This window comes from Mesocricetus auratus, unplaced genomic scaffold, assembly GCF_017639785.1.
Source record: "Mesocricetus auratus isolate SY011 unplaced genomic scaffold, BCM_Maur_2.0 Super-Scaffold_100008, whole genome shotgun sequence".
Classification (NCBI taxonomy): Eukaryota; Metazoa; Chordata; class Mammalia; order Rodentia; family Cricetidae; genus Mesocricetus; species Mesocricetus auratus.
The window spans coordinates 87,497,742-87,523,816 of record NW_024429192.1 but is presented as its reverse complement, the minus strand read 5'-3'; the positions used below and the strand labels follow the sequence as shown (position 1 = coordinate 87,523,816).

At 43.6% G+C, this 26,075-nt stretch overlaps 1 protein-coding gene across 5 annotated transcripts in view; it reads right to left on the bottom strand.

The window, feature by feature from the left end:
* Fry (FRY microtubule binding protein) overlaps positions 1-26,075 on the bottom strand; it is a 380,830-nt gene that overhangs the window by 276,322 nt on the left and 78,433 nt on the right. For 4 of the 5 annotated variants that reach the window (XM_040751416.1, XM_040751415.1, XM_040751418.1 and 1 more), the window contains exon 1: positions 20,522-20,822. In XM_040751416.1, coding sequence (XP_040607350.1) covers positions 20,522-20,726 — 205 coding nt within the window. In that variant the 5' untranslated portion in view covers positions 20,727-20,822. Of the gene's footprint in view, positions 1-20,521; positions 20,823-26,075 lie in introns of those variants that run through there. The other variant, XM_040751422.1, reaches the window with a different exon arrangement.

Sequence of the window (26,075 nt, the reverse complement as noted above, 5' to 3'; positions counted from 1 at the left end):
GATGGTTGTGAGCTGCCATGTGAGCACTAAAAATCAAACTCAGGTCCTCTGCAAGAGCAGCAAGTGCTTTTAATTGCTGAGCCATCTGTCCAGCCCCATCAATATCACAATCTGGGTAGGGCAGAGATGAGAAGACCACACCTTTTTATGCGCATGCACAGTCAGTTTTAAGTAGATGAATATAACATGGAGTATATGACATAATCCCCATGGTAACCAGAAGGACACAGCACATATACAAAAAGGAGCAAGTAGGGAGTCCCACTTGTCACAAAAAAAAGCAACTAAACAGATAGGGAAGAAGGAGGGGAAACCATAAGGTTTATAAACAAACAAACAAAACCCAAATGGCAATAGGAAGCCTTTTCCATCTTCATTTGCTTTACATATAAATGGCTTAAACCCCCTATTCAAGAGACACAGATTGGTCTATTGGATTTTAAAAACTGACAGAAGGTACCTATATCCTAGAATAAAGGAACTCATCTTAGTTAGAAGGATACACAGGTTGAAAGTGAAAGAATGGAAAAAGATATTTTGTGCAAATAGTTTCTAAGAGAGGAGGGAAAACTACATAAAAACAGACTGTAAGTTTTGAGAAAAATGACATAATGGCAAAAGGTTCATTTCACCTAGGAAATGTAACAATGATAAATATATTATGCCATAATCATTCAACTCTTAAAAATAGGAGGCAGACTATTGGAATGAGGGAGAAACAGGTTCTAGATACAGCAATAGCAGATGTTAGTACTTTTGAGCAAGTTCTAGGCCATGTTTCACACATAGTAAACACTCAAAAAAGCATTTACAGATGAATACATGAATGATCTAGTGTGCATTTATGAATCATGATCATGGGAAGAAAAGTACAGGCAAATCCTAACGAAATTACAATTATTAACAGAAAAGCAAGGTGGTCTCTGTCGATGACAGGAGAAATAGACATTTTTAAAGGTGTTCAATAGGATGAACATGACATATTTCACTTTAAAATTGCAATGTATAAGTCACAAGCTCCTTGGTAGACCCATGCACCGCTATACAGCATCAGTAACTTAAATGTGAGGGTAACCATTGCAATGGGAAGTACTATGTTGGGGTACTGTAGATGATTTAGCTGAAGACATAGTGCAAGCCATGCTTTTGGTGTTCTCGAGGAAAAATTAACTGGGGTTCACTTTGCTGTCTGTTACCCAGCTTTGTGAAAGAGAAGAAATGATACTTATGCTGGCCTGTGCCGTAAGATCTTTCCAGTTTACCTGAGTCACCCTTGGAAACATTAGCATGAACAAACAAATGTTCATAACACTGGATGCTAGCCTAAAGAAGATAGGCTAGTAGAGTGAGATTCCCACAGCCTTTGCAAGGGGCCTTAATGACATCACTTTTGGCAGATAACCCTGGGTGCTTGGAAGAGGCTATTGACAGGGGGAAAATGGCAGATGAAATCCTTCTGTGGACTCATCAGCATCACTGTAACAGTGTCATTTTGCATGTGCAAAAGTGGCAGGCTCCAAACATAACCAGACCCTAAGAATCTCACAAAAATAAAAAATAAAATAAATAAAATCACAAGAGCAGGAGTGGATGGGGTGAAGGCTTTCCCACAGGGACAACCTGAAGCAGACTGAACTAGTGTCTTTACACAAGGAACTTTTCAAGCCCAGTGCTCAAGATCACAGCAAAACTTTGCGCGTCTATATGTTTATCTCCTTTCTTGTTCTGTGGCAAACAGAAAGATAAGATTTTCATTTTACTGATAAAGAAATCGAAGGACAGAGCTTATGTGATTAGGAGACTTTGTCTTCCAGATGCAAGAGATTTTATTCTTTCTGATAATTTTAAGCCTTGTTGATTTGTTCATACTTGTCACATACTTTATTAAATTAATTTTGTAAATACATATGCTGTATTTATTTCTGTCCTTCCATTTCTCCCCCTCCCTCTCAAATGCATAACCTCTTCTTTAATTATTATTGTTAACACACACATATGAATGAATTTATAAATACAACTGGCTGGATTCATTTGGCATTGTTCATATGTATATGATTTTAGATCTGGCCTTTTGGGATTGGATAACCAATTAGAGGGCTCATCCCTGGAGAAGAGTTGTTCTACCTTTCTCAGCAGTCATTAATTACGGATAGCTCATAATCTAGGAATGGGGACCCCATCCATGGTGTCGTGCTAACCAGTATCATCATCACTCAGGTCTTGTTTAGGCTCTTGTTGATGTAAAATGCACATAATTAAATAATTATGTTACTCTCTACACATGTACTTTGGAATTTCCATTGATTGCCATAACTGCTGTCTTCCATATGATGAATACTGGATAAATTCCCCTTAAAGAAATGAGTAAGTTAGCAAACTAAACAGTAGTAGCACAATTTGTATTCATCCAAAAAGCTTATAAATGAGCCTGTTCATTTATTCTAGATCCATAAACACAGATATCACATCTGGAAATGGGCAATACGTTAGGGAGCTGTGATGAGTCTGGTAGGGTTGGCTCAAAGATTAGTTAACTGATTTCAGAGAGTTAAAGTGAACCACTCACGGTCATACCATTAATTACAGAACTGAAATGACAAAGGCCAGGTCCTAGAGTCACTTCTGAAAATGTGGCTCACTTTGTAGGAGGCATCTCTAAAAATGAAAAGATTTGAAAATATTTTATGTGTTCTGCCTACATGCATGTCTATGCATCATGTGTACAGAGTCCATGAAGTAATGAGAGGCTGGAAGATCTCTTGGAACTACCATGTGGGTACTGGGAATCAAACCTGGGTCCTCTTAGTCATTAGATAAATAATCTATCACACACCTCAACAAGTTTTTTTAACCACTTAGGCATCTCTCTAACTCAAGATTTATTAGAAGACAGAAAAAAACACTATTTAACATCTATTGTTAATTACATATATTGCCATCACCCAGAGCAGATCTCAGACCTACAGAAAATGGTATCACCTCACTTAGACTTAAAAATGGCACCACACCTCAAATGATTAATATACAAATCCAGATTTGATTATGGACATGAGAAGTCAGGAAGGCTAGCTTTGCCAGGAATAGGTGTGGGAGGAAGTGTTATTAAATATTTAACAGCACTGATGTACAATAGATGTACTTGTGCCAAACACATGAAGTCCTTGCCCCCAGGAGTTGTGTCAGCCACAAGGCTGGTTCATCTGGAAATGTGTGTTACGTGCTTCATCAGGTAAACAGTCCCTCCCATACCTCAACAGGTTATCATTTTCGTAAGCTTTCTTAGCATCAAGATGTTACACTTAATTATTTGTGCAAGTGTTTTGTGTGCTTGTGGCCAGAGTAATTGCTTTCAATGTTTCACTTCTTCTCCTTCCCCCATTGCTAAGCATCCTTCTTTCTGCTTTATTCTTCTGTGTGACCCTACAGCACAGTCCCACAATGGCAGCATCCATGGTGACACCAGCAAGGAGGAAGTACACTGGAAAGCTTTGATTTTTGTGATTCCGTAAAAGAAACTGTTGGATGATTTGTATATAGGAACCAGATAGATCAGGAAGGAACACATGTCAAAAACCATTAGGCAATTTGATTTGATGTGTGATAAGCTGATACCAGCTTTATCCAGGGTACAGTAGGAGGAGAAATGGAAAACATGAGACTGCCTTTGGCAGAAAAATATTTTGCTTAGCTCAGATGTCCTGAAAAGGATATTACATTTATCACTTACATAAATCTTCACAGGACTTGAATAGCCAATAAAAGCTGATATTAAGTAAGCACTAGTGAAGTGACAACAAACCAAGTGACAAGGGGTTTGGGGAAAGGGGATTATTCTAATAAAAATGTATGCAAAATTAGTAATTAACAGCTCTGTGTACATTATCAATGAATGGACCATTACAGAAAGCCATAACTGGTCAAACTGCAGAGAATAATTGACTGTGGGGTGCCAGCCACAGATGATACATCTATAACACAGTCCCTACATCTAAGCCTCAAGGACCATACTGGATGAAGGGGTGGAGCGATTATAAGAGCCGGAGGACTGGGAAGCCTGCTGGGAGATAATGTCTGCTAGTTATGACAGAGAAGCAGCACCCATGAAACAAGACCTACACAAGGGCAACACCTGTAGACATGACATCTCACAAGCCCCCACTCCTAGATGAAGAATTACAGGTAAATAGCGGCTGCTGAGAGGGAGAATCAGTCTTCTTCTGGGAGAATCCCTGATGGGTTATCAATCCCCAAAGATCAGTCCTAAGCATATGTAGATTCAAGGAATACTAGGTAAACTTAATAGGTTCGTGTGCATACACATAATTGTATAACAATAATAATTACCGAAGAAGTCATTGATTTGACAGGGAGTGAGGGAGGTCATGAAAGGAGCTGGATGAGAGGGAGGGATTGAAGTGATGTAAATACAGTATTTTCATGAACTTGTCAAAAAAACATTTAAAGAGGCCACAGGAAGAACATTCATCCATTCATCCACTCACTCTTGTTGAATAGCTTTGGGGTACGGTCTTAGGGTGTGGCCTGGGGTACTATGTAAGGACTGGAAAAGCTGGAGGAGAAAGCACTCTCTCTTTTGCCCTGGCTCGTGCTTGGGAGACCCAACCAGCGGAGAGGCAGTGTGGGATCAGGGGCAGCTACAGCCTTACTCTCTATCTGGGAGTCTGTCCTTTTACTTTTCACCCCTTAACAAATCGGTTTTGATTACCTCTGTGAGGTCACACATCACACTCTCATTCACTCATGTGATGTATAGATTCTGTCTTCAAAGGCTTGGAGCATCTGTGGAAAATGGTGATACCAAGGCATGGACACAGAATTGGATTCCTTAAGAGGGTGCTGTGCAGGGGCATCATGTCATGAGACAGCACGGGCGATAAATCATCTGGTGGTGAGAGTGTAAAGGACATTTTGAGCAAAACATGGTATTTGAGACTGGCCTTGAAATTCAACACGAGTCAGAGAACAAGGAAGACAGATGAAGAAGGATGTCTTTGTGAAGATGGAAATCAGGAGAGGGAGCAGCTGGGGTTCAGTGGGGCTTGACCAACATAAGAAGGAGTAGGAATAGGAGCCTTGCCTCTGGGCGTGGGCCCACCTGGAAAGGCTCACAGGGCCCAACTCTGAAAGCCAAGGGACTTGGCTTGTTTTTTCCACAAGAAACAACAACAACAAACAACTCACACTTCCAGGACATAATCTATCAGGGGCAGAGAACTACTTGACCCTGGGCATGGGGGCAGGGAGGAGGCCCTTAGAAAAGTTCAGATTTGTGGTTGGCTCTTTTGATGAGCCCTTGACAGGTCTGAGGGAGAAAAAAAGAGCATGCATGTCCAGGCACTGGAAAGAGCAGAATTGCCCAACAGAAGATGAGTGAGTCGAGGACTTGGTAAAGGAATCTGAAAGATCCATTGTGACTGGCAGAGATGGCAGCATGATGACAGAGCAAGTACCAAGAAATCTCAGACAGGAAGGTGACCCACAAGGCTTTTCAAAAGTAGGGACTCTAGCTGGCCACAGTGACACATGCCTGCAATCCCAATATTGACATAAGGCCCAAGAGTTCGAGGCTGTACTGGGCTACATAGTAAGACCCTGTCTCCAGATAAAACCAGAACAAACAACAGGATGTGGTGGCTAAAGCCTTTCATTCTAGTACTCAGGAGGCAGAGGTGGTAGGATCTCTGAGTTCAAGGCCAGCCTGATGCACATAGAGAGGACCAAACTAGTAGAACCTTATCTAAACAAAACAACAAAAAACTCAATTAGCAAGCAAAGCAAAGCAACCAGTATTGCTACTATATAGAAGTCGCTGGGCGGTGGTGGCACATGCCCTTAATCTCCGCACTCAGGAGGCAAAAGCAGGCAGATTTCTGAGTTAGAGACAAGCCTGGTCTACAGAATGAGTTCCAGGACAGCGAGGACTACACAGAGAAACCCCGTCTAGAAAAACAATAAGAAAACAAAAGTTGCTTTCACTGAGTATGTTAACCCTAGATTTGACTCTCTCCAGACAGCTAGGAAATCTGCCATATAAACAAAATAAAAAACTGAAAACATATATACAAAAGATATCTGATTTGGTATTAAAAGGTAAGTTAAGGCTTCGTCGACTGACTGGAAGAGACCCAGCAGAAATTATTGTACCTTTAACTAATGAGGAAATTTCCTCCTTATGAAGGACAATGAATATTGACAAATGGCTTGCAGTAACTTTTTGGGAACGATTAGTAACAACTATCCCAAAAACAGGGAGAATCAAATTCATAAAGAAAACAATTTGGATTCTTCCACCTATTGTGAGAAAAAAAAACGCCTATTTCTGGAGTTCTTACATTCTACACTGATATAAACAAATCAGGTAAGGCAGAGTATAAATCAGGAAATATTAGTAAAGTAGTTCAAAGCCTTTACAACTCTGTACAAAAGGCAGAGTTGCACGCCATTCTCATGGTACTTAAAGACTTTACAGAGCCTCTCAATATAGTTATGGATTTTCAGTATACAGAGAGAGTTGTCTTGCACATTGAGACTGCAGAATTTGTTCATGATGGTACAGAATTAACCTCATTGTTTTTACAATTACAGGAAACCATCAGAAATAGAACTCATCCTATATATATAAAACACACATCAGATCCCATAAGGGTCTGCCAGGTCCTCTAGCACAAGGCAATGATGACATTGATCGTTTATTAATAGGAAGTGTGTTGGAAGTTTCAGACTTTCATAAGAAACACCATGTTAACAGCAAAGGTTTAAAGAAGGATTTTTCTATCACTTGGCAACAAGCCAAGGAAATAGTAAGAAACTGCCATACTTGTTCATTCTACAATCAAACTCTGTTACCAACAGGCAGTAATCCCAAAGGTATTCACAAAAATAAAATTTGACAGATTGACTTTTTCACTTTCCAGAATTTGACAGTTTAAAATATGTACACCATACCATAGACACATTCTCAGGCTTCCAATGGGTTACTGCCCTCAGCTCTAAAAAGGCTGATTCTGTTATTACACACCTCTTAGAGGTGACGGCTGTTAAGGGTATACCTACACAAATAAAAACTGACAATGTTCCAGCATATGTCTCCAACAAATTGGAACAGTTTTTCAAATATTATAATATAAAACATGTAACTGGTATACCTTACAATCCCACAGGATAAGCAGTGGTTGAAAGATCTAACCGAACCTTAAAAGAAATGCTTCATAAACATCCAGGGGGAACAAAGACCCCCAAACACAGGTTACACAATGCTTTACTAATGTTGAACTTTCTTAATTCTAATGAAAAAGGACAAGCTGCTACAGAAAGACACTGTACTACAGAGACAACTTCTGAACTGAACCAACCAGTGTATTTCAAGGATGTTATGACCTCAGTCTAAAAACCAGGATATGTGTTACGTTGGGGAAGGGGTTTTACCTTTGTTTCCACAGGAGAAGAAAAATTTTGGGTTCCATCAAAATTAATGAAGATTCGATCCAAACCAAAGAAACCTCAGGAGGAGGAAAGATGACAGCTTATCTACAAGGTCATATTCTACTATGGGTAAAGTGACCTCATAAAAGGAAAGAGAAGTATTTTGTTTTTGTCTTCACAGGAAAACTTAGCCCCAAACAGCCAAAACATACTGGATGTATGGATACCTAAAGAAAAATGGATAGCTACCCTAAGGACCATCAAACAGATAATAATTCACTGTGTGGTATCAAAGTCTACATCTCTCTATATTGTTTTTTATAATATCCATTTCTCTTTGTTTCTTAATATGCTTTAGTCCCCATCCATTTAACTAAAGCTGGCTTTGGAGTTGGATTGGCTCTCCTACTCTAAATCCAAGCATATTGTTAAAATAAAATTCAAAATTTCTACATTATATCAAAGAGCTACTGATATAAGACAGAAAAAAAAACAAAATTAGGGACTGTCATCTGTGTATACTCGGTTCCTTTTATAAAAGTCTAATCTCCTTCAGGTTTACTATCTCCCTTATTTTTGCCTTTTCCAGTATACATACATATAAAAGTTAAAAATTTCTTTGTTAACATTTTTGTTAACATGTTTGAGTTTTCCAGAGAACAAGGAATTTCCTGACAGCAATCTTCAACTGCTTCAAAAAAATGGGGCCCACTTCATCGACTCCACCTGATTCGACTGGATGCATCTGAACTGCCCCACATCATGGACTCCACCTGACAAGTACCATCATGAAACCGGCTTGGAACTACATCACTCAACACAACTCCAGACCAAGGAACTGAAACAGCACACCTTCTACAATCTGGCCAGAGCTTCGGATAAGAGCTTCAATCAACATTAGAACTCAAGTGAGGAGCTTGAATCAAACATCTCCTGCCAAACAGAGACTGTCTAACCTACTTAAGATTCTTGTTACACTAACATTTTTCTTCCCACAGGTCCCCATGAGATTGTCATCGTCGTCCCATTTCAGCAGGAAGTAGTTTCGAGAAGTCCATGCCCCCCTTCCCTACTGTTGATATTACAAGATAGTTTACATCTGTTAGTGTTAGTTTTCAATTATTTTAGGGTTGGGATTGGAAGGAGGTGTTCAGACTTGGGTATCTCTTTCAGATAAGCTTAGGTTTAGATGGGATAGATGTTTGAGACATTTTGTTCATTGACATAAGTTAGTTTTGTTTTAAGTTTAAGTATCTTCTTTAGACTAAAAGAAGACATTAGGACCGCACCGCTAGCCTTGCCATTTTGGGCGTGGCTAGAGGCACATATGGATGTGGTAATGAAAGGTGGTGAACTGCCCCTGTAGCGAAAGCTGCTGATTCCCCTTGGTTGCCAGTTTTCTCTTGTAAGTAATTGCCACAATAAATAGTTACCTATACCCTCATCAAGTGTGCCATTTATCTTTACAAGACAGGGAAACTTATGAAATATCAATACTATGGTCACCTAAGCAAGATGCACATAACGACAATACCAGCCAACATGGCAGCATGGAATGCAGAAATTTCACAGAGACCCACTCCTAGATGAAGAGCTACAGGCAGTCAAGGGCTACTGAGGAGGGAAATCCATTGTCACTGGGGACCAGACTCTAGAGAGGGTACCCAGCAGAGAGGGTGCCCAGTCCCAGTGGTCAGCACTAACCACATGTACATATGAGCAACCCTAAATGGACTCAGTAGGCTTGTAGGTGTGTAATAATAGTTACAGAGAAAGGTCATACATGTGAGAGGGATGGACAGGCATGGGAGGAGTTCAAGGGGAGAGGGAGGGATAGAAATGATATATTCACACACAGCACCGTGTATGACACTCCCCCCAAATAAATTTAAATTAAAACAATAATGTCTCTTGGGGAGGTACCATAAGACCTATTGACCATGACAAATGGCTTAAACGGCTATTGGTATTCAGACCTGGTAAGATCCCAGGTTGAAGATTCCAAGGCACTTAAAAAAAAAGTGTACCATTTTCTAAAAATCAAATTATGATAACTTAGAATATAATTCAATTCAGAATATATTTATATATTATCATATTACATAATAACATCTTCATTATAATAATATATAATTTGGAATATAATAATTCAAAATGTAATAATTTAGTGGAGTATTTCTATAGTATGTTTGCCTCTTCAAAAACCTGTGCTGGTTTTGGGGGACATGAAATAAAAGGCAGGGTCTTAGTAACTCCGGTGGACATGTCTGCCATGCCAGCCTGTGGGACTAGTCTGAGGCCACATAGTGGATGCTGTCTCAACAATAATACAAAATACACAAACCAGACAAAGGTGGGCAGAAGCGGTGGCCCTGAGAATGGATTAATGCTAATATTTTGGGAATGGGTCAGTGGTGGTGGCTGCTAATAAAGGAATAAGTCTCTCCCTCTCTTCCCTCTTCTCCCCTCCCCTGCATCTAAGACAACTACAGCTTAATCACACTAACGGGAGAAACATTGCCACTCCGGATAAAATTCATGGCGTTTCACATTTTATAATTTTATTTACAATCTCAAGATACTCCACAGTCTATTACACAGCATTGAGGCAGATCTTAGGAAGCAGCCCATCCAGTAATGAGTAGTATGCATCAATGTGGTCCATTGAGATTATAATTATATTATAATTATAAGTGTTAGGAGATTAAGGGTTCACAAACACTGTGGTTCAGGGAAGGGGCAGGATTCCGGCTGACTGACTAATGTGGATCTTGTGTAGCCTTCCACACATTAGTGCATTTCATGGTGTTTTCAATCCTAAACTTCCACATGAAAAGAAGCTAAGCTCATAAATATGTAACCCAACTCGGGTTCCAGATAGAGCAGTGGACTTTGGAACACTTTCCATCTCCCTGCACACACTCCACTTTCAAAGACAGCAACAGCATCCTACACTGCTCCCCACACTCCTGTGTGGGGAAGGGACTAAGTGGCTTATGTTTGAAATGCTTGTCTCTCTTGCCCAGTGACAGCATAGGGAGATGTTGTCACCGGGATAGCAGTGTGGTTCAGATCACACAGGTAGCAAAAAAATAAAACTACACAGAGGCCCCAGCCCCCCCACTTAGATGTCTCAGCACCCTCACTTTCCTGTGAGAGCCCCCAAGATTCAGGTACTGGTAACCCACGTCTTTGCTGCGTTGCCCTCTCTTTCCTCTCGCTTCATTCGATCTCTTGTTAAAGTATACATTTCCGTAATGCTTGGAATGGTCAGAAGAACCTTTTAAAGAGACACATTCACAAAGAGCATCGATCCCACTCACTGCTCCCTCCCTTTCGAGCTCAGTAGGTGGCGTCTAGGAAGCTTCCCATTTGCTCCAGGCAAGCACAGACACAGGTCCATATTTGCAGATTATCTTGCCCTGCTGTGTCCACAAACCTTTGACAATAAGACCCTTCATCTATTCCCGCCTTCATCTACTGCCTCTCTCCTGGGGAGGCAACCATGAATGTGGTGGGACAAGCCACATGATCTTATTTCTATTGCCCTTTTAAAAAATGTTCCCTGGCTGCCTGTGACAGAATTCGTTCACTTGAAAAACAAGGACAAAACTGGAAGCTGGAGAGATTTCTCAGCAGTTAACATCCCCAGTTGCTTTTGCACAGGCTCTGAGTTCAGTTCCCAGCACCTACATACATTCGAGCCACGACCATCTGTGATTCCAATTCCAGGGGAGCTAATGCCCTCTCCTGGTCTCCTTGGGTACTGCATGCACACGACAGACACATGCCTATATGCAGACAAAACACTCATACATAAAATAAAACAGTTAAGAAAAAAATTTTAATTGCCTATAAAGACTTGTAGAGCTTTGTTTTTAGGTGTGGAACAATGGCCTTGCAAAGAAGAGACAGGGCCTCTTAGAGGTGGCAGAATGTTGTCTAAAAGATGCTCAGGTTTTGTTGAACAGAGGCTGTCTCCCATTTACCTCTGAGTGTACATTTTTGATACTTGGCATCTAAAAATAATGCTTCAGGAGCTGGAAAGATGCAATGGCTGGAAAGAGCACTGGCTGCCCTTCCAAAGGACCCTTGTGCAGTTCCCAGCACCCACATGGTGGCTCACAACCATCTCTGACGCCCTCTGTTGGCCGCCATGGGCACTGTATACACAGACATGTACAAGCGCTCCCACACACACATAAAATAAAATAAATCTTGAGGGGAAAAGAATGGAAAGGTGTACAGGAGAGCTCAGATCACGTTATTTGCAAAGCAACAAACGGAACAAACAGTGTTTGGATCAGACTCAGTTAAGGCGATGAATTCAGAACATATATACAGTTCTTACACAAACATATTTCCAGACGGCTCCATTATGTAATATACATGAACACACATGCATGCCCCACAAGGAAGGCACCTTCAAAGTGAGCCAGGAATTGGAAGTTTTCTGCTTGTACCAGCTCCCAGTCAGTTTGTATATGTACAAGAATATTTCCCTTTGCTTATATGCAAATAAGCAATAAATTTAAAAAATACCATAGTTATCAGCATTTTGTTCTTCAGAGTATGAGGTGGGGGAGCATCATTAAATTTGATTTTTTAAAAATAAATGAAAATATAAAACAAAGTCAAGACATTATTCCCTTAACACATTTGACAATAAATAAATTTTGCTAACTAAGTGGCTTCCTAAAGAAGCCATTGGACCGGCCGGGCGTTGGTGGCGCACACCTTTAATCCCAGCACTCGGGAGGCAGAGGTAGGCGGATCTCTGTAAGTTCGAGACCAGCCTGGACTACCAAGGGAGTTCCAGGACAGCCTCCAAAGCCACAGAGAAACCCTGTCTCGAAAAAAAAACCAAAAAAAAAAAAAAAAAAAAAAAAGAAGCCATTGGACCAGATAGAAATGATAGAAAGGGTGTGGCTGGTGGAGGGGTGGTGGTGAGGCATATGACACACATCACATGCAGTTTTCTCCCTGGTCTGACAACTTCAGCGGCGTGTAAGCACCTCCACATGCAAAGCCCTGGGGTGGTGTGTTATGGGGTCAGCACAAAGGAGACACAGCTGCCGTCATCACCCCGTCACAGCATATGGCCACCAAGCCTGAAATGGCTAAGCGCAACCCCAGGAAACACTCTTGTAACAGTGTTTATGAAGGGCCTGGCCAAACTCTCCATTGTTCCCAGAGATGCCAATGAATTGTCACCCAGTGCACCTCTCTGTGGGATGCTGAGTTGCCAAAAATACAACAGAGAACATAGCTCAGCTAAACACCCCACGTCAGAAGTGGGACCAGAACGGTTTCAGATGGCAGAACGCTTGAGTAAACACACATGACAGGACCCAACTCATATTAGGTTTCAATTATGGACCTAGCTTCTATAAAGTGCGGAGGTAAATTTACGTAATATTTCAGCCTGGGTTTTGATTAAGGTCATGACCATTATAGGAGGCCAGATAGAGCATTCCCAGGTGGTGTCGCATTAGCACCCGGAATGTTTCATAGTCAGGGACAGCCTGGGTCTGAAGTTTGCATTGAGGGTGTTCAACCTGGAGCTGGGTGTGGTGGTGCACACCTTTAATCCTAGGGAGGCAAAGGAAGGTGGATCTCTGTAAGTTTGAGGCCAGTCTGGTCTGCACAACGAGTCCAGGGTAGCCAGGACCACATAGCGAGACCCTGTCTCAAAACAAAATAAACAAACAGCCAGCAACAACAAAACCGTTCAGCTTGCCCAGCTCCACAATCCCCTGGGCAGAGGCTCTGAAGGGAGCCTGTCTGCTTGCCAATTCCCTCAGTTACCTGGGCAAAGGCTGCTCACCACAAGAGCGGTCAGAAAGCTCTTATACCTACTCTATTTCCTAAAACAAACCTCACACAGCAAGAGATGGGATAAAAGCAGCTTTACATAAGAAATGCCAAAAAGCTACTTGCATATAATGTGCGTGTGTGCATGATCAAGTGTATTTGGGTGTTGAGTTGTGGATTTGAAAGAAAGCATAATTTGCCTTGAAACGTTTTTTTTTTGGGGGGGGGACAAGCGTCTTGTTACACAGTCCAAGCTAGCCTCAAACTTGCAATCCTTCCGCCTCTGCATCTCAAGTACTGGGATTAGAGGCATGCATTACTACATCTGGCTAGGAACTGAATTTTAACTTAAAAAAGACAAGTGGTGTCAGTCAACATGCTGACACACCTGTCTAGTGAGTACTACCCGGGCTCCTCCCTCCTGTGAGCTGTGCAGGCTCCTCCCTCTTGTGAGCTGTGAACTCCTCATTATAAACAATTGAGAAGTACCCGGGGCTGGTTCCCCCAAGCAGATGACTCCTTGCATTTTAGAACATACAATTATAAAATCATTAGGGCATTTTAACATCTAGCTGATTAAGACACAACTATTTCTGAATGAGCAGCCCATCACACCTGGTGGAGGCTTCGAGTCTCATTTTCAGCCATGAACATGAGTGTTAGGCTCAGCCCGCTCCCTTTGCTTTCTTTAATTGAGCCAGGACCATGGCTAGGGTCTCTGCTGTTCGATTCAGGGAGCAAAAGACCTTTCTGTCTTTTAGGGAGGCATAGAATCTTGATGCCTTGCACGCTGGGACCCAAATTCCTCTCCAAACAACCTACAGGGGGCAGTCTCTTTTGGCTGACAGTTTCAGAGAGTTCAGTCCATGGCTGATAATTACCACCAAATGTTGAATGGATGCCACTGAAGGACATAAAATACAGTCCCTGTTTAAGTGTAATCTCTTTCCAAAGTGTTTTCACACAAACACCAAGTTAACAGCCGGGCGTTAGTGCAAGCCTTTAATCCCAGCACTTGGGAGGCAGAGGCAGGTGGATCTCTGTGAGTTCGAGACCAGCCTGGTCTACAGAGTGAGTTCCTGGAAAGCCTCCAAAACAATATACAGAAACCCTGCCTCAAAAAACCAAAAACCAAAAACCAAACCAAACCAAACAAACAAACAAACCACCAAACACCAAGTTAACAGTATTACATCCAAGGAGGCAACAGACATAAAGGAAATGAAAAAATGTCAGAGGAAGAATTGGTGGTGATTCCAGAATTGGACCTCCTCACCCACAAAGAGTCCGGAGAAGTGGGCAGAAGGACTGTGTGTGTATGTGCCTGCATATGTGTGTGTATGTGTGTGTGCCTGCATCTGTGTGTGTGTGTGTGCCTGCATCTGTGTGTGTATGTGTGCCTGCCTCTGTGTGTGTGTGCCTGCATCTGTGTGTGTGTATGTGTGTGTGCCTGCATCTGTGTGTGTGTGTGTGCCTGCCTCTGTGTGTGTATGTGTGCCTGCCTCTGTGTGTGTATGTGTGCCTGCCTCTGTGTGTGTGTGCCTGCATCTGTGTGTGCCTGCATCTGTGTGTGTGTGTCTGCATCTGTGTGTGTGCCTGCATCTGTGTGTGTGCCTGCATCTGTGTGTGTGTATGTGTGTGCCTGCATCTGTGTGTGTATGTGCCTGCATCTGTGTGTGTATGTGTGTGCCTGCATTTGTGTGTGTGTGTGCCTGCATCTGTGTGTATGTGTATGCCTGCATCTGTGTGTGTGTGCCTGTATCTGTGTGTGTGTGTCTGCATCTGTGTGTGTGTGCCTGCATCTGTGTGTGTATGCCTGTATCTGTGTGTGTGTGTCTGCATCTGTGTGTGTCTGCATCTGTGTGTGTCTGCATCTGTGTGTGTGCCTGCATCTGTGTGTGCACCTGCATCTGTGTGTGTGTGTGTATGTGTGTGTGAGTAGAGATGAGGAGAGACATCTGCAGAAACAGCCTTCTGGATAGAGGCAGAACACAGGAAGATGTTAGGAGTATTCATTACAGTCTGAGTCGACTGCATATTTGCTGGAGGCACACTATGTGTCAGCTATTATGACCCACAACAGGCATACAATAGTTAACAAGACCCACAAAATCCCTGGATAACCAGCTATCGAGAGACTGACAAGTAAAACAGACTATTATAATACAGTGAGATAGATACTATGAGACGGAGAAGTTCAAAGGTTGGACCCGGCCAGAGGAAGAGTCAGAAGGGAGATGGAGTTGCTCCGGTAGGAAATGGGTGGGTGGGACACATGCATATGCCTAGCCCTGGTAAAGCAAGCATGGAGGGCTGGCATTTGAGACTAGTGAAGCCTGTGGAAACACATGTGGGAAAGGGGCTGGAGACAGGGCTAGGGCTGGGGTCATCAAACAGATTTTATACTTCTATTTTTACTAAAATTTTTCATTTATTTTACATACTGACGGTTTCCCTTCCCTCCTCTCCTGCTGCTCCCTCCCCCACCCTTCACCTGCCCCCCCAATCCATTCCTCCTCAGTCTCCATTCAGAAAGGGGCAGGCCTCCCATAGGAGTCAACAAAGCATAGCACATCAAGTTGAGACAGGACCAAGCTCCTCCCTCTGCATCAAGGCTGGGTGAGAGGTGACCCAGCACAAGGATTCTGTTCCCGAAAGCCAGCTCAAGCACCAGGGACAGGTCCTGGTCCCACTGCTGGGAGCCCCACAAACAGACCAAGCTACACAACTGTCACACACATGCAGACAACCTAGGTCAGTCCCAGGTAGGCTCCCTAGCTGATGGCCCAGAGTCTGTGAGCTCCCAAGAGCTTGGGTCAACTGTCTCTGTGGGGTCCTTCCCCCCCCATGACCTTGACCCTCCTGGCTAGTACTAAATCTCCTCCCTCTCTTCGACAGGACCCCTGCAGCTCTGCCCAGTGCTTGGCTGTGAATCTCTGTCAGTTACTGGATGAAGTCTCTCCAATGACAATTAGGGTAGTCACCAATCTGATTACAGGAGGAGGCCAGTTCAAGTACCCCCTTCACTATTGCTTGGAGTCTCAGCTGGGGTCATCCTCGTGGATTCCTGGGAGTTTCCCTGGCACCAGGTTTCTCAGAGAAAACAAGATACTTCACAACAAAGATATTTCTTATACTTTTTGTTGGGTTTGAATTTTTATAGAGTATCCTAAGGTTTCCCAAAGAGTCATTAAGAAATAGAACAGACAGATTTGCCTTTTGGATAGGTAACTAACTAACTACCTGCAGGTGAAATGGCCCCAGAGGCAAAATGGCTAAGAACAAAAGGGTAACACAGAAGCTAGACCCTCGAAGGCTTGTTTACCATTATGATGTAAGAGCTAAATGAACAGTTTGTGAATGAATGGATTTATGTATGAAACAATCCACTGGATGGAAGATATGAGACTTTAGGTGGAGACACACGTTAGCTTTGGGAACATGGGAGTGATGAGGATTGCTGACTGGAACATGAGTGTTCTCAAGTCTTGCTTCTCGTTAGACATACAGTCTCAGCAGCCAACAGCAGAGGTCAGTGGAACGCAGTAGGAGAGGCTGTAAAGCTGCATCCAAAGAGGCCAGCCCGAGCCCCAATGTTACCTTTCATTAACTGTAGAAGATCATCTTCTCTCTTTAGCTCTCATCCCCCCCCCCATTGTGTCTGTTGTTTCAGTGTAAGTGTGTAGCTGCACACACTAGGAATCATTGCCACAACCAGTGTGCGCTTCTGTTTGCGGGTGGCCTATAGGCACCCTGCCAGGATGGACCGCCAACAATTCTTCTAAGTCACCCACTGTGGGGGAGCAGTTGGTACAAGCCGCAGGACAGTGGAGCCACAGTTGAATTGAGAGGAATGTAGGAATCAAACAGCAGTGTGCCCGACTTTGGGTAGGTAAACTCTAACTTGTCCTGGTACCAAGGTGGCAGGGTGGACAGAGTCCATCTCCTGATGCTGTACCAATAGAAGGATCTATGGGCAGAAATAGGCAGAACAAGCTGAGTCAAGCAGCACAGACCTGTCATCCCAGCTGCTCTGGAGGCTGAGACAGGAGGATTACAGATTCAAGACAGGCCTGGCCTACAGTGATATCAAGGCCAGACTGATCAACTTAGTGGACCTTGTCTCAAAATACAAAGCAAAAAGAGGGGGCTGGAGGGATGGATTAGCAGTTTAGATCTTCCAAGTTCAGTTTCCAGCACCTATGTCAGGGGCTTACGACCTCCTGTAACTCCAGCTCCAGAGGAGCTGACACCCTTTCTGGCATCCACTGGCATCTGCCTGCATGTACACACCCACACCCATACATACACATGCACACACACACACATATACACATACATATGCATGCACACACAAACACACATGCACACACATACCTATACACACATATACATGTGTACACATACATTCATACACACACATACAAAGCATGGGCACACACCCACACACACAAGTATTCACACACATGCACACACACAGACCTCCCCCACACAAATACACACACACATTCATTTGCACACACACCCAAACACACATACATGCCCAATGCCCATATATACACATACATGCATACGTGCACACCCATACACACACAAATACAGACACACAAATACACAAATAAAGAATAAGAATCTTTTTAAAAAATTATAAAGAGGTCTGGAGCTACAGCTCAGTGGTAGGGTACTTGCCCAGAACATACATCAAACCTTGGAAATGCAAACACCACTAACCAAACAACCCCCCCCCCCCCCGCCCCAAACAGCACAAGGCCAGATATAAGAATATAGTAGGTCCTAGCAGCCTATGAGGAAGTTGGTAGGACCCACCGGCAGCTGAGGGCACCGTCTAGACCACAGCCCAGCTCCCCAGGCTTCAGTGACCCTTTCCCACTTTACTTTGTTAAATCAGTTCTGTCAGTTCCGTGTCAGAAAGGAAAATTTCCATAAAGTTCAGGATAAGAGGCTGTGCCCATCAGGGCCAGGTGACTGTATGGCAAGGCAGGGACCATGGCTGCAGGCCCCAGGTGCTCTAAGTGTGTGGTGGGTCACAGGCTGTGCTGTGGGAGAAAGCACAGTGGACGCTGGCGTGTGTAAGTCCAGGTATGACAACCAAGCACCAACAGCAGAGAGGGAAAGCTGGTGACTGTAGAAGAAGTGGCTGAGAACCACTCTGTCCCCAAACCCATCCGTTACCATGGATATCAGGAAGACAAGGCCAGTCTGAGTGCTTGGTTCCTGTCCTAGTGTTCTATTGCTGTGAAGAGACGCCATGGCCACAGAAAGTCTTATAAAGGAAATTATTTAATTGCAGCTGGCTTACAGATTCAAAGGTTCAGTTCAATGTCATCATGGCAGGCAGACCGTGCTACAGAAGTAGCTTGAGGGTTCCACATTCAGATCTGCAGGCAGCAGGAAGGGGGGAGAGCCACCGGGCCTGGCTTGGGTTCTTGAAACCTCAAAGCCCACTCTCCCCTCCCCCCCCACACTTCCTCCAACAAGGCCACACCTCCTAATCCTTTCAAATAGGGCCACTCCCTGAGCATTCAAACACATGAGCCTATGGGAGTCATTCTTATTCAAACTACCACATCACCACTGGGAGATCACAGTGATTCTGGATCCAAAGATGGCTTTACCTTAGACATCCAAATGCTACCCCTTCCAGAAGCTTTCATCTCATCCTCCTCTTCTTTCCTCAACACATTCAAAGACTCACACCCTCTGGCCCATTCTAACCTTGGCCCTCTCATCCTCCACCAAAAGAGCACAATACCAGAGGTGTCCTCTTCTGGTATCCATAGTCACCAGGCATGAAAGTGATGCAGACAGACCCAAAGGCAAAAACATTCATACATAAAACATAAGAATAAAAGAAATGTACCTTTAGTTTGTGACTTGGTGCCCCTACCCACCCCCCAATCATTTTCTAGTTAATTGCCTAAACCAGCATTAAAGCGTCAGTTACTAAGGAAATCAGTCTAATTATTATGGAATAATACTGGACTTAATTATTCTCTCATTGTCTAACGTAACAGAGCCAGCCTTCAGCATTGTCACTCACATATTCTACATTTTAAAAACTGCAAAATAAATAAAACAATGAACGACAACAAAAAGGCCATATCCAGTTTTCCCTAGAAACTCCAATGCAAATGATACTGACATCAAGCAATGCAAATAATTCAGACTGCAGAGCACACTTAGCTCCACTGGGTGAACAGATGACTTCCCCGTGGCAGGTGTCTTCTTCTCTCTACAAACTCACTGCAGACCATCAAAGGTCAATGTCAGGAACCCTTACCAAGACTGAGATTCATGTTTCTCCAGTTACCTACTACATTTTTCTAACCCCATTGTTGAATTGAGCCCATGACTACAAATGGTCTCGGGCTCTTGTGCAGGACTGGAATTTGAAGCACGCACTGAGATCTTACTGCTGTTGGTTTCTGGTGCACACACAACATCGGCTTCACTCAACAATCCGATGAGTGAATTTCCTTGGGCAGGAAACGCTACACAGAATTCTTAGGGTTGTAAGCAAAGCAGTACCATGAACCCGTGGATGCTAACAAGTCAAAACAGCACAGCTGCCTATCCACGACAGATCCTCAAAGCAGCACAGCTGCCTATCCACGACAGATCCTCAAAACAGCACAGCTGCCTATCCACGACAGATCCTCAAAACAGCACAGCTGCCTACCCACGACAGATCCTCAAAGCAGCACAGCTGCCTACCCACGACAGATCCTCAAAGCAGCACAGCTGCCTATCCACGACAGATCCTCAAAGCAGCACAGCTGCCTATCCACGACAGATCCTCAAAACAGCACAGCTGCCTATCCACGACAGATCCTCAAAACAGCACAGCTGCCTATCCACGACAGATCCTCAAAACAGCACAGCTGCCTATCCACGACAGATCCTCAAAACAGCACAGCTGCCTATCCACGACAGATCCTCAAAACAGCACAGCTGCCTATCCACGACAGATCCTCAAAACAGCACAGCTGCCTATCCAGGACAGATCCTGGAAGGACTCACAGCCAATCAGAGCAAAGGCAAAAGACACAGCGCTTTGAAATGCAGACAGTTCAAACTCTTGAAGAAGATAACTGAAAGATGGTCTGACTCCTTAAGGCCATATTTATTTGGTACTTCCAGTCCTCAAAAGTGCCCCCAAGTTAGTATCAATTTGATCGTATATTGTACATAATTGTTGTTTGTTCATTTTTAACAGGAAAGCATGAATTCAAACAATTCCTACCTGGGAATATGGATGGTCTCTTTTTGGGGCGCCTCAGGTGAAAAGGTTCCAAGTTTCTGATGTTTCTTTGAAGTTTTCCTTTAATGTGATTTCCGATGGGAAGTTCAGGCGGCAGGCTGCTCCGTCTCAATGACTTATACTCATTTTGCGATGAATTTAACTTGTTCTTTGTTCTGGAATATAAATGGCTGTCATCAACGGCCATTGTAGTAGATTCATTGGAGGGTCTGAACAAAGCTCTCCGAAGCCAAACCCAGCAGCCGCCAGAGCCACCTCCTGCCCCAGCTCCCCAGCCTGGCGGTTCTCATTCTTGGCCCTACACTTGTTAGGGAAGCTTAACAAGTTGGTGGGCGGAGACTTGAACAGGTGTAGAATTACTAAGTAGGCCCTCCCTCTCCAGTCAATAGCACAGGGGTGGGGTTGGAGGGGTGGGGGTGTGTCCAGAATAAATCGTTAGGTGCTGGAGACCAGGGAATCAGAACAGATGTGACACACAGGCACCGGGCAGTAAAAGTGGTATTAAGTGTGAGATTTCTGTTTTATTGGTGTCCTGCTGCAAAAGCAAACACGAGCCGAGTCAGAAAAAAATGCCGATGCAAAGCGCAAGTCTATTAGAATTACCCAGGATTTCCACAACACTTAGTTGTTTTGTTTTGTTTTTTAACCAGTTTCCGGGGAGTACTTTTACACTTCTATCTTTGCGATTCAAACTACACACTCAAACACATCCTCCTTGATTCATATTTGGCCGCCAGCCAACTTGAAGTTGGCTGGAAGAGGGAGATGAGAGATCAGCAGCCGTGACCAGGAAGGAACCGGTTGTGGGCGTGTGCGGTCAGCCTGTAGTGCCGGGAAGCCTGGATTGCCCCGACCCACCCTTCATCCTGTGCCCCACCTGGCAGATGGCTTCTCCAGAAGTTCAGGAAGCCTGGCTGGAGAGCCAGAGGACCAGAACACAGGTTTCAACCCCAGCAGTGACGGCGGCCTCCCTTCAGCAGCCCACAGATGAATGTGTTTGCAGGGTGCTGCCTGGCTTCCAACTAAACAACGCTCACAGAAGTTGATAGTCTGAGAAAACCCAGCTTCCCGCTTGCCATGGTCACAGCGTTCTTTCCTTCCACTTCCAGATTTTCAGTTTTTCTGTCCTTTGTTCCCTTCTCCCTTGCTCTATTTATGTTGTAATGTCCTGCATTCTTTTCTTGGTACAGAGATCTTAAGTCTTTTATTTATCCTCCTTAGCCAGGCCCTAGGGCCGTGCCCATCAGCAATCTGTGTGTGCATGCATTGCTGTTTGTTAACACACAGGCACATACACACACAGACACACACACACACACACACACACATACAGCCCTCTGCTTCCCACACTGTTCTGGCTGCATGCAGTGTGGAGTCTCTCTGTCTCTCTGTCTCTGTCTCTGTCTCTGTCTCTGTCTCTCTCTCCTTCTGAACCATGATCAGATGATCAGTAGAGACAAGCATCGCAAAGGAACTGATGATTCAGAAACCCTGCTTGCTCTGGTTGCTTGAACGCCAACTAGGTTGGGTTACTAGTTAGAAGTTGGGTATTGGATTTCTTTGCCTAAGCCAGGCCACACTACCACTCTGTCAGGAGTTTTATTCATTCTCCTCCATTCTCCTTATGCCTGTTTGGAAATAGGTCTGTGACAGGTTTTCTGAAGAGAAACGTATTTTCCCCAAGTTCTTCCAGATTAGAGTTGCCATTTTGACCTAGCGACTGGATTTGTGAGGTCATTATTTTGTTAACCAATTCTGAAAGTTGCCTGTTGGCATCCTACCTAGGACTCTGAACTATTTTGTCAAATTGAAATGTAGCCTGAGCTTCAAGGGCTGGGCTATGGCTCTGTGGCAGAGCACTTGCCTGGCATGCATGAAGTCCTGGGTGCACACAGCGCGGCTGGGGGAGGGGCAGAGAAGGAACTGCTGGGGGAGGGGCGGGGAAGGGCGGCGTCTTCAGAGCTAGACATGGTGATCAGGCATGAGAAAGCAAAGACTCATACCCCGACCACCAAGAAGAATGTTTAATCTCTAAATAACATCGTGGAGTCTTGGGGCACAAAGGGTTGAAAAGTGACATGGAAGCATGGTGACAGGCTCAGCATGTTCCGATTGCTTCTTTGCAACTCACAGTATTACTGTGAGGCTAAATGTGCACGTACATGGGGATGAAACCAAAGAGTCTAAGGAAAGGTGAGTCTATTGCACGTGCATCAAGGGCTGCTCGTGTGTGCATGCAATTTGCCTTCATCTTTAAGATGCAGATGGTTCGTATACAGGCATCTGGACCGCATTCTAAGAGCCACTGTGTACTGAGTGTTTAACTCTAGCCACGCCCTGTCTATGCTTTTGGCATGTACTGGCATCTCACTGACTCCTCCCAATGACCTGTTTTGTAGATGGGCACCGAGGAGACACAGAGTCTAACATCTCAGAATGGCAGGGAGATTTGGGCTTCTTCAAGATCACATAACTCTGCTCACATACTGCATAGTTAGATGATCTGATGCCTAATGGGAATTGGAAGATGCTCTACAGTTTCCTAGGATAAGCCTCGATTCAACACTGAATCTGACAGTTGCAACTGCAGGTCTGAGTCGGCACACCTTGCTCAGCTAACTAAGCGGCTTTAGGAGGCAAAGAAGCCAAGGTAGAATTGAGGTAGAATTGAGATAGGTACTGGTGTTTGCTGGAAAGTATGTTCCATAATAGTAATAGCTCCATGGCAAAAAAAAATGTTCACATTAAAATGCATTTTAAAATAAAATGTTTTTCCAAGATTGAAATTATTAGACACAATAATAATTTTTTTAAAAAGAGGAAAGATGGTAAGATGGCTTAGCAGTTAGGAGCACTTTTTGATTTTGCAATTGAGGATCCAGGTTTGGTTCCCAGCATCCACATGGCAGCTCATATCTCCAGTTCCAAAGGATCTGAAGCCTTCTTCTGACCTTCAAGGGCACCAGGCATGCATGTGTGCCCACGCAGACATGCAGGTAAAACACTCGATATAAGGTAAAATAAATGAGTCTAATAAGAGAAAAAGAAGCCCTGTTTTGGGGTAGAGGGGAGGTTGGAGGGAAGGGAGAAAGGGGGAAATGATGTAAATAAAGAATATTTAGCTTGGTTTATTTAAATGCAAATGTTCCCCAGTTATGATGCTAAATCTGACCTTTCTGTTTATGCCAAGACATGAAAGTGAAATTTCACCACTTTGTTTTGTTTTTATTTTGTTGTTGTTGTTGTTTTTGCTTTTGTTTTCTAGCATTTGAGATGGGACTCACTCAGTACCTTATGCTTGCTAGACAAGATCTCTCTACCAGTGTGCCTGAGTCAAACTCTTTATACATTCATGTCTCAGGCAGCTAACACAACGAAAGTGTTTAGCTCTCATTATTATAATTGTAAATAAATAATCATAAACACAAAATCGGATATTTTTATTATGACCATTATGTTTTGATCCTCTCCATAATCCTATAAATCTAATAAATTGATTTTTTTGAAAGATCCTCATTCTCATCCACGAAGACTCTGTGTATTTTATGCATTAAATGTCTCTGCCATTCTTACAGTTTACTCTCCGCAGCTTTGGTTCCTCTTAGAAAGTTCAGACAGCACATAGACATTTCCTCAGCTTGCAGGCATGAATTTATGGTGAGTTCTGGAAGCTTTTAAATAACATTCCTGAATTATTGTGTTCTGTGTGAGAAAGCTGTAACTTCTGAAAATGGTGCTTTTCAACTGTAACCTCCTTTCTCAACTCCTTCTAGAATCCGTCCCCACAGACACTTGAGGCCTTTCCCAGTTTGTCCCTGAACCTTGCCGATACAGCGTTAATGCACATCTGACAATATTTCTTATATTTTAGCTCTTCATTTATTTATTTGTTTTGTTTTGGCTTTTGTTTTTTGAGACAGGATTTCTCTGTGTAGCTTTGGAGCCTGTCTTGGAACTCACTCTTGTAGACCAGGCTGGCCTGGAACTCACAGGGATTCACCTGTCTCTGCCTCCCAAGTGCTGGGATAAAAGGCGTGTGCCACCATAGCCTGGCTTCATTGAATTTTTTTTTAAGAGAGAGAATAATGAATGTGAGAACAATGAAAATCACCTAGTCACATGTCTCCTCTGAGCTCTTTCTACAAATGTCACCAACCACCTCTTGGGACCAGCACAAAGTACCCAAGGTATTATCTATGCTGTGATTATGGTCAAAGATGTCTTTTCTCGAAGCTCCTAAAAATGAAATGACAGTGGTTGGAGGGATGGTTCAGTGGTTCACAGATTCAGAGTTCTGGCTGCTCTTGCAGAGGATCTGGGTTCAGTTCCCAGTGCCCATGTCAGGCAACTCATAACCACCCTAACTCATGTGGTTATGGGTACCTGCACTAATATGCACATAACCCCCCATGTCCACAAATGTTATGGGATATTTTGTGCACCATGTGAAGGTGTATTCACTGTGACTGGTGTAATAAAAAGCTGAACAGCCAATAGCTAGGCAGGAGGCATAGGCGGGACTTCCGGGTAGAGAGAGGAAGCAGGAGAAGATAATCAAGGCATAGAGGGAATCAGACATACACAACGAAAGAAAGGTAAAAAGCCACGTGGTAAAACATAGATTAATAAAGCAGGTTAATTTAAGTTATAAAAGTTAGTTGAGACAAGCCTAAGCTGAAGGCCGAGCTTTCTTAATTAATAAATATCTCTGCCATTATTTGGCAGGTGGTGGTATAGAGAAAGACTTGCTACACACATACACATAATTATAAATAAACCGAGTCCAATACTGGGATGAAGATGTTTGGTGGATATCTCATAACGATTGACAAAAACGCTAGACCCTTAGTGTTAGATTCCCTGTTCTTTTGGGCTGCTTTCTCTCTACCTCTGTTCACCCCCATTCCAGTTCTTCTGCCTAAACTCTCCAGGGACTCTCAAAAGTCTGCTTTCTCTGGGGTAGGGTGTGTGCTTAGCATGTGTGAGGCTCTGGGTTCCATGCCAGTACTGCAACAACAAAAATATATTGTACTTGCTTTCCCTCTTAGGCATGCCTGTTTATTAGGCACCTACTGTCTGCTCCATGCTCTTTACTGCTAAGAATAAGTAACAATTTCAAGGGGAACAGATCTGAAACAAGGGATGGAGAGAGGAGGAATCACTGCGCCTGCCAGCCGACAGTCTAGCCCCAGGCTCAGTAAGAGACCCTGTCCCAAAGGAATAGGTGGAGAGTGACAGAGCAGGACACACGATGCTCTCTCTGGCCTCTGACTTCATACATGGATGTGCACACCTGCACACATACGTGTACATACCACATATACAGACACATGTGCATACACTATATGCCTACACACAAAAATGCTTTGTAATTCCATCAGCACAGTGTGTATGTGTGTGTGTGTGAGAGAGAGAGAGAAAGAGAGAGTGAGTGTGTATATGAATAGCATGTTGTTCCTGTCATTGCTTCCTAAACACAGGACTATTAGGGGAAGCCCAGAGCATCTGGAGATGATTTAAAGCCTATGGAAGGGTG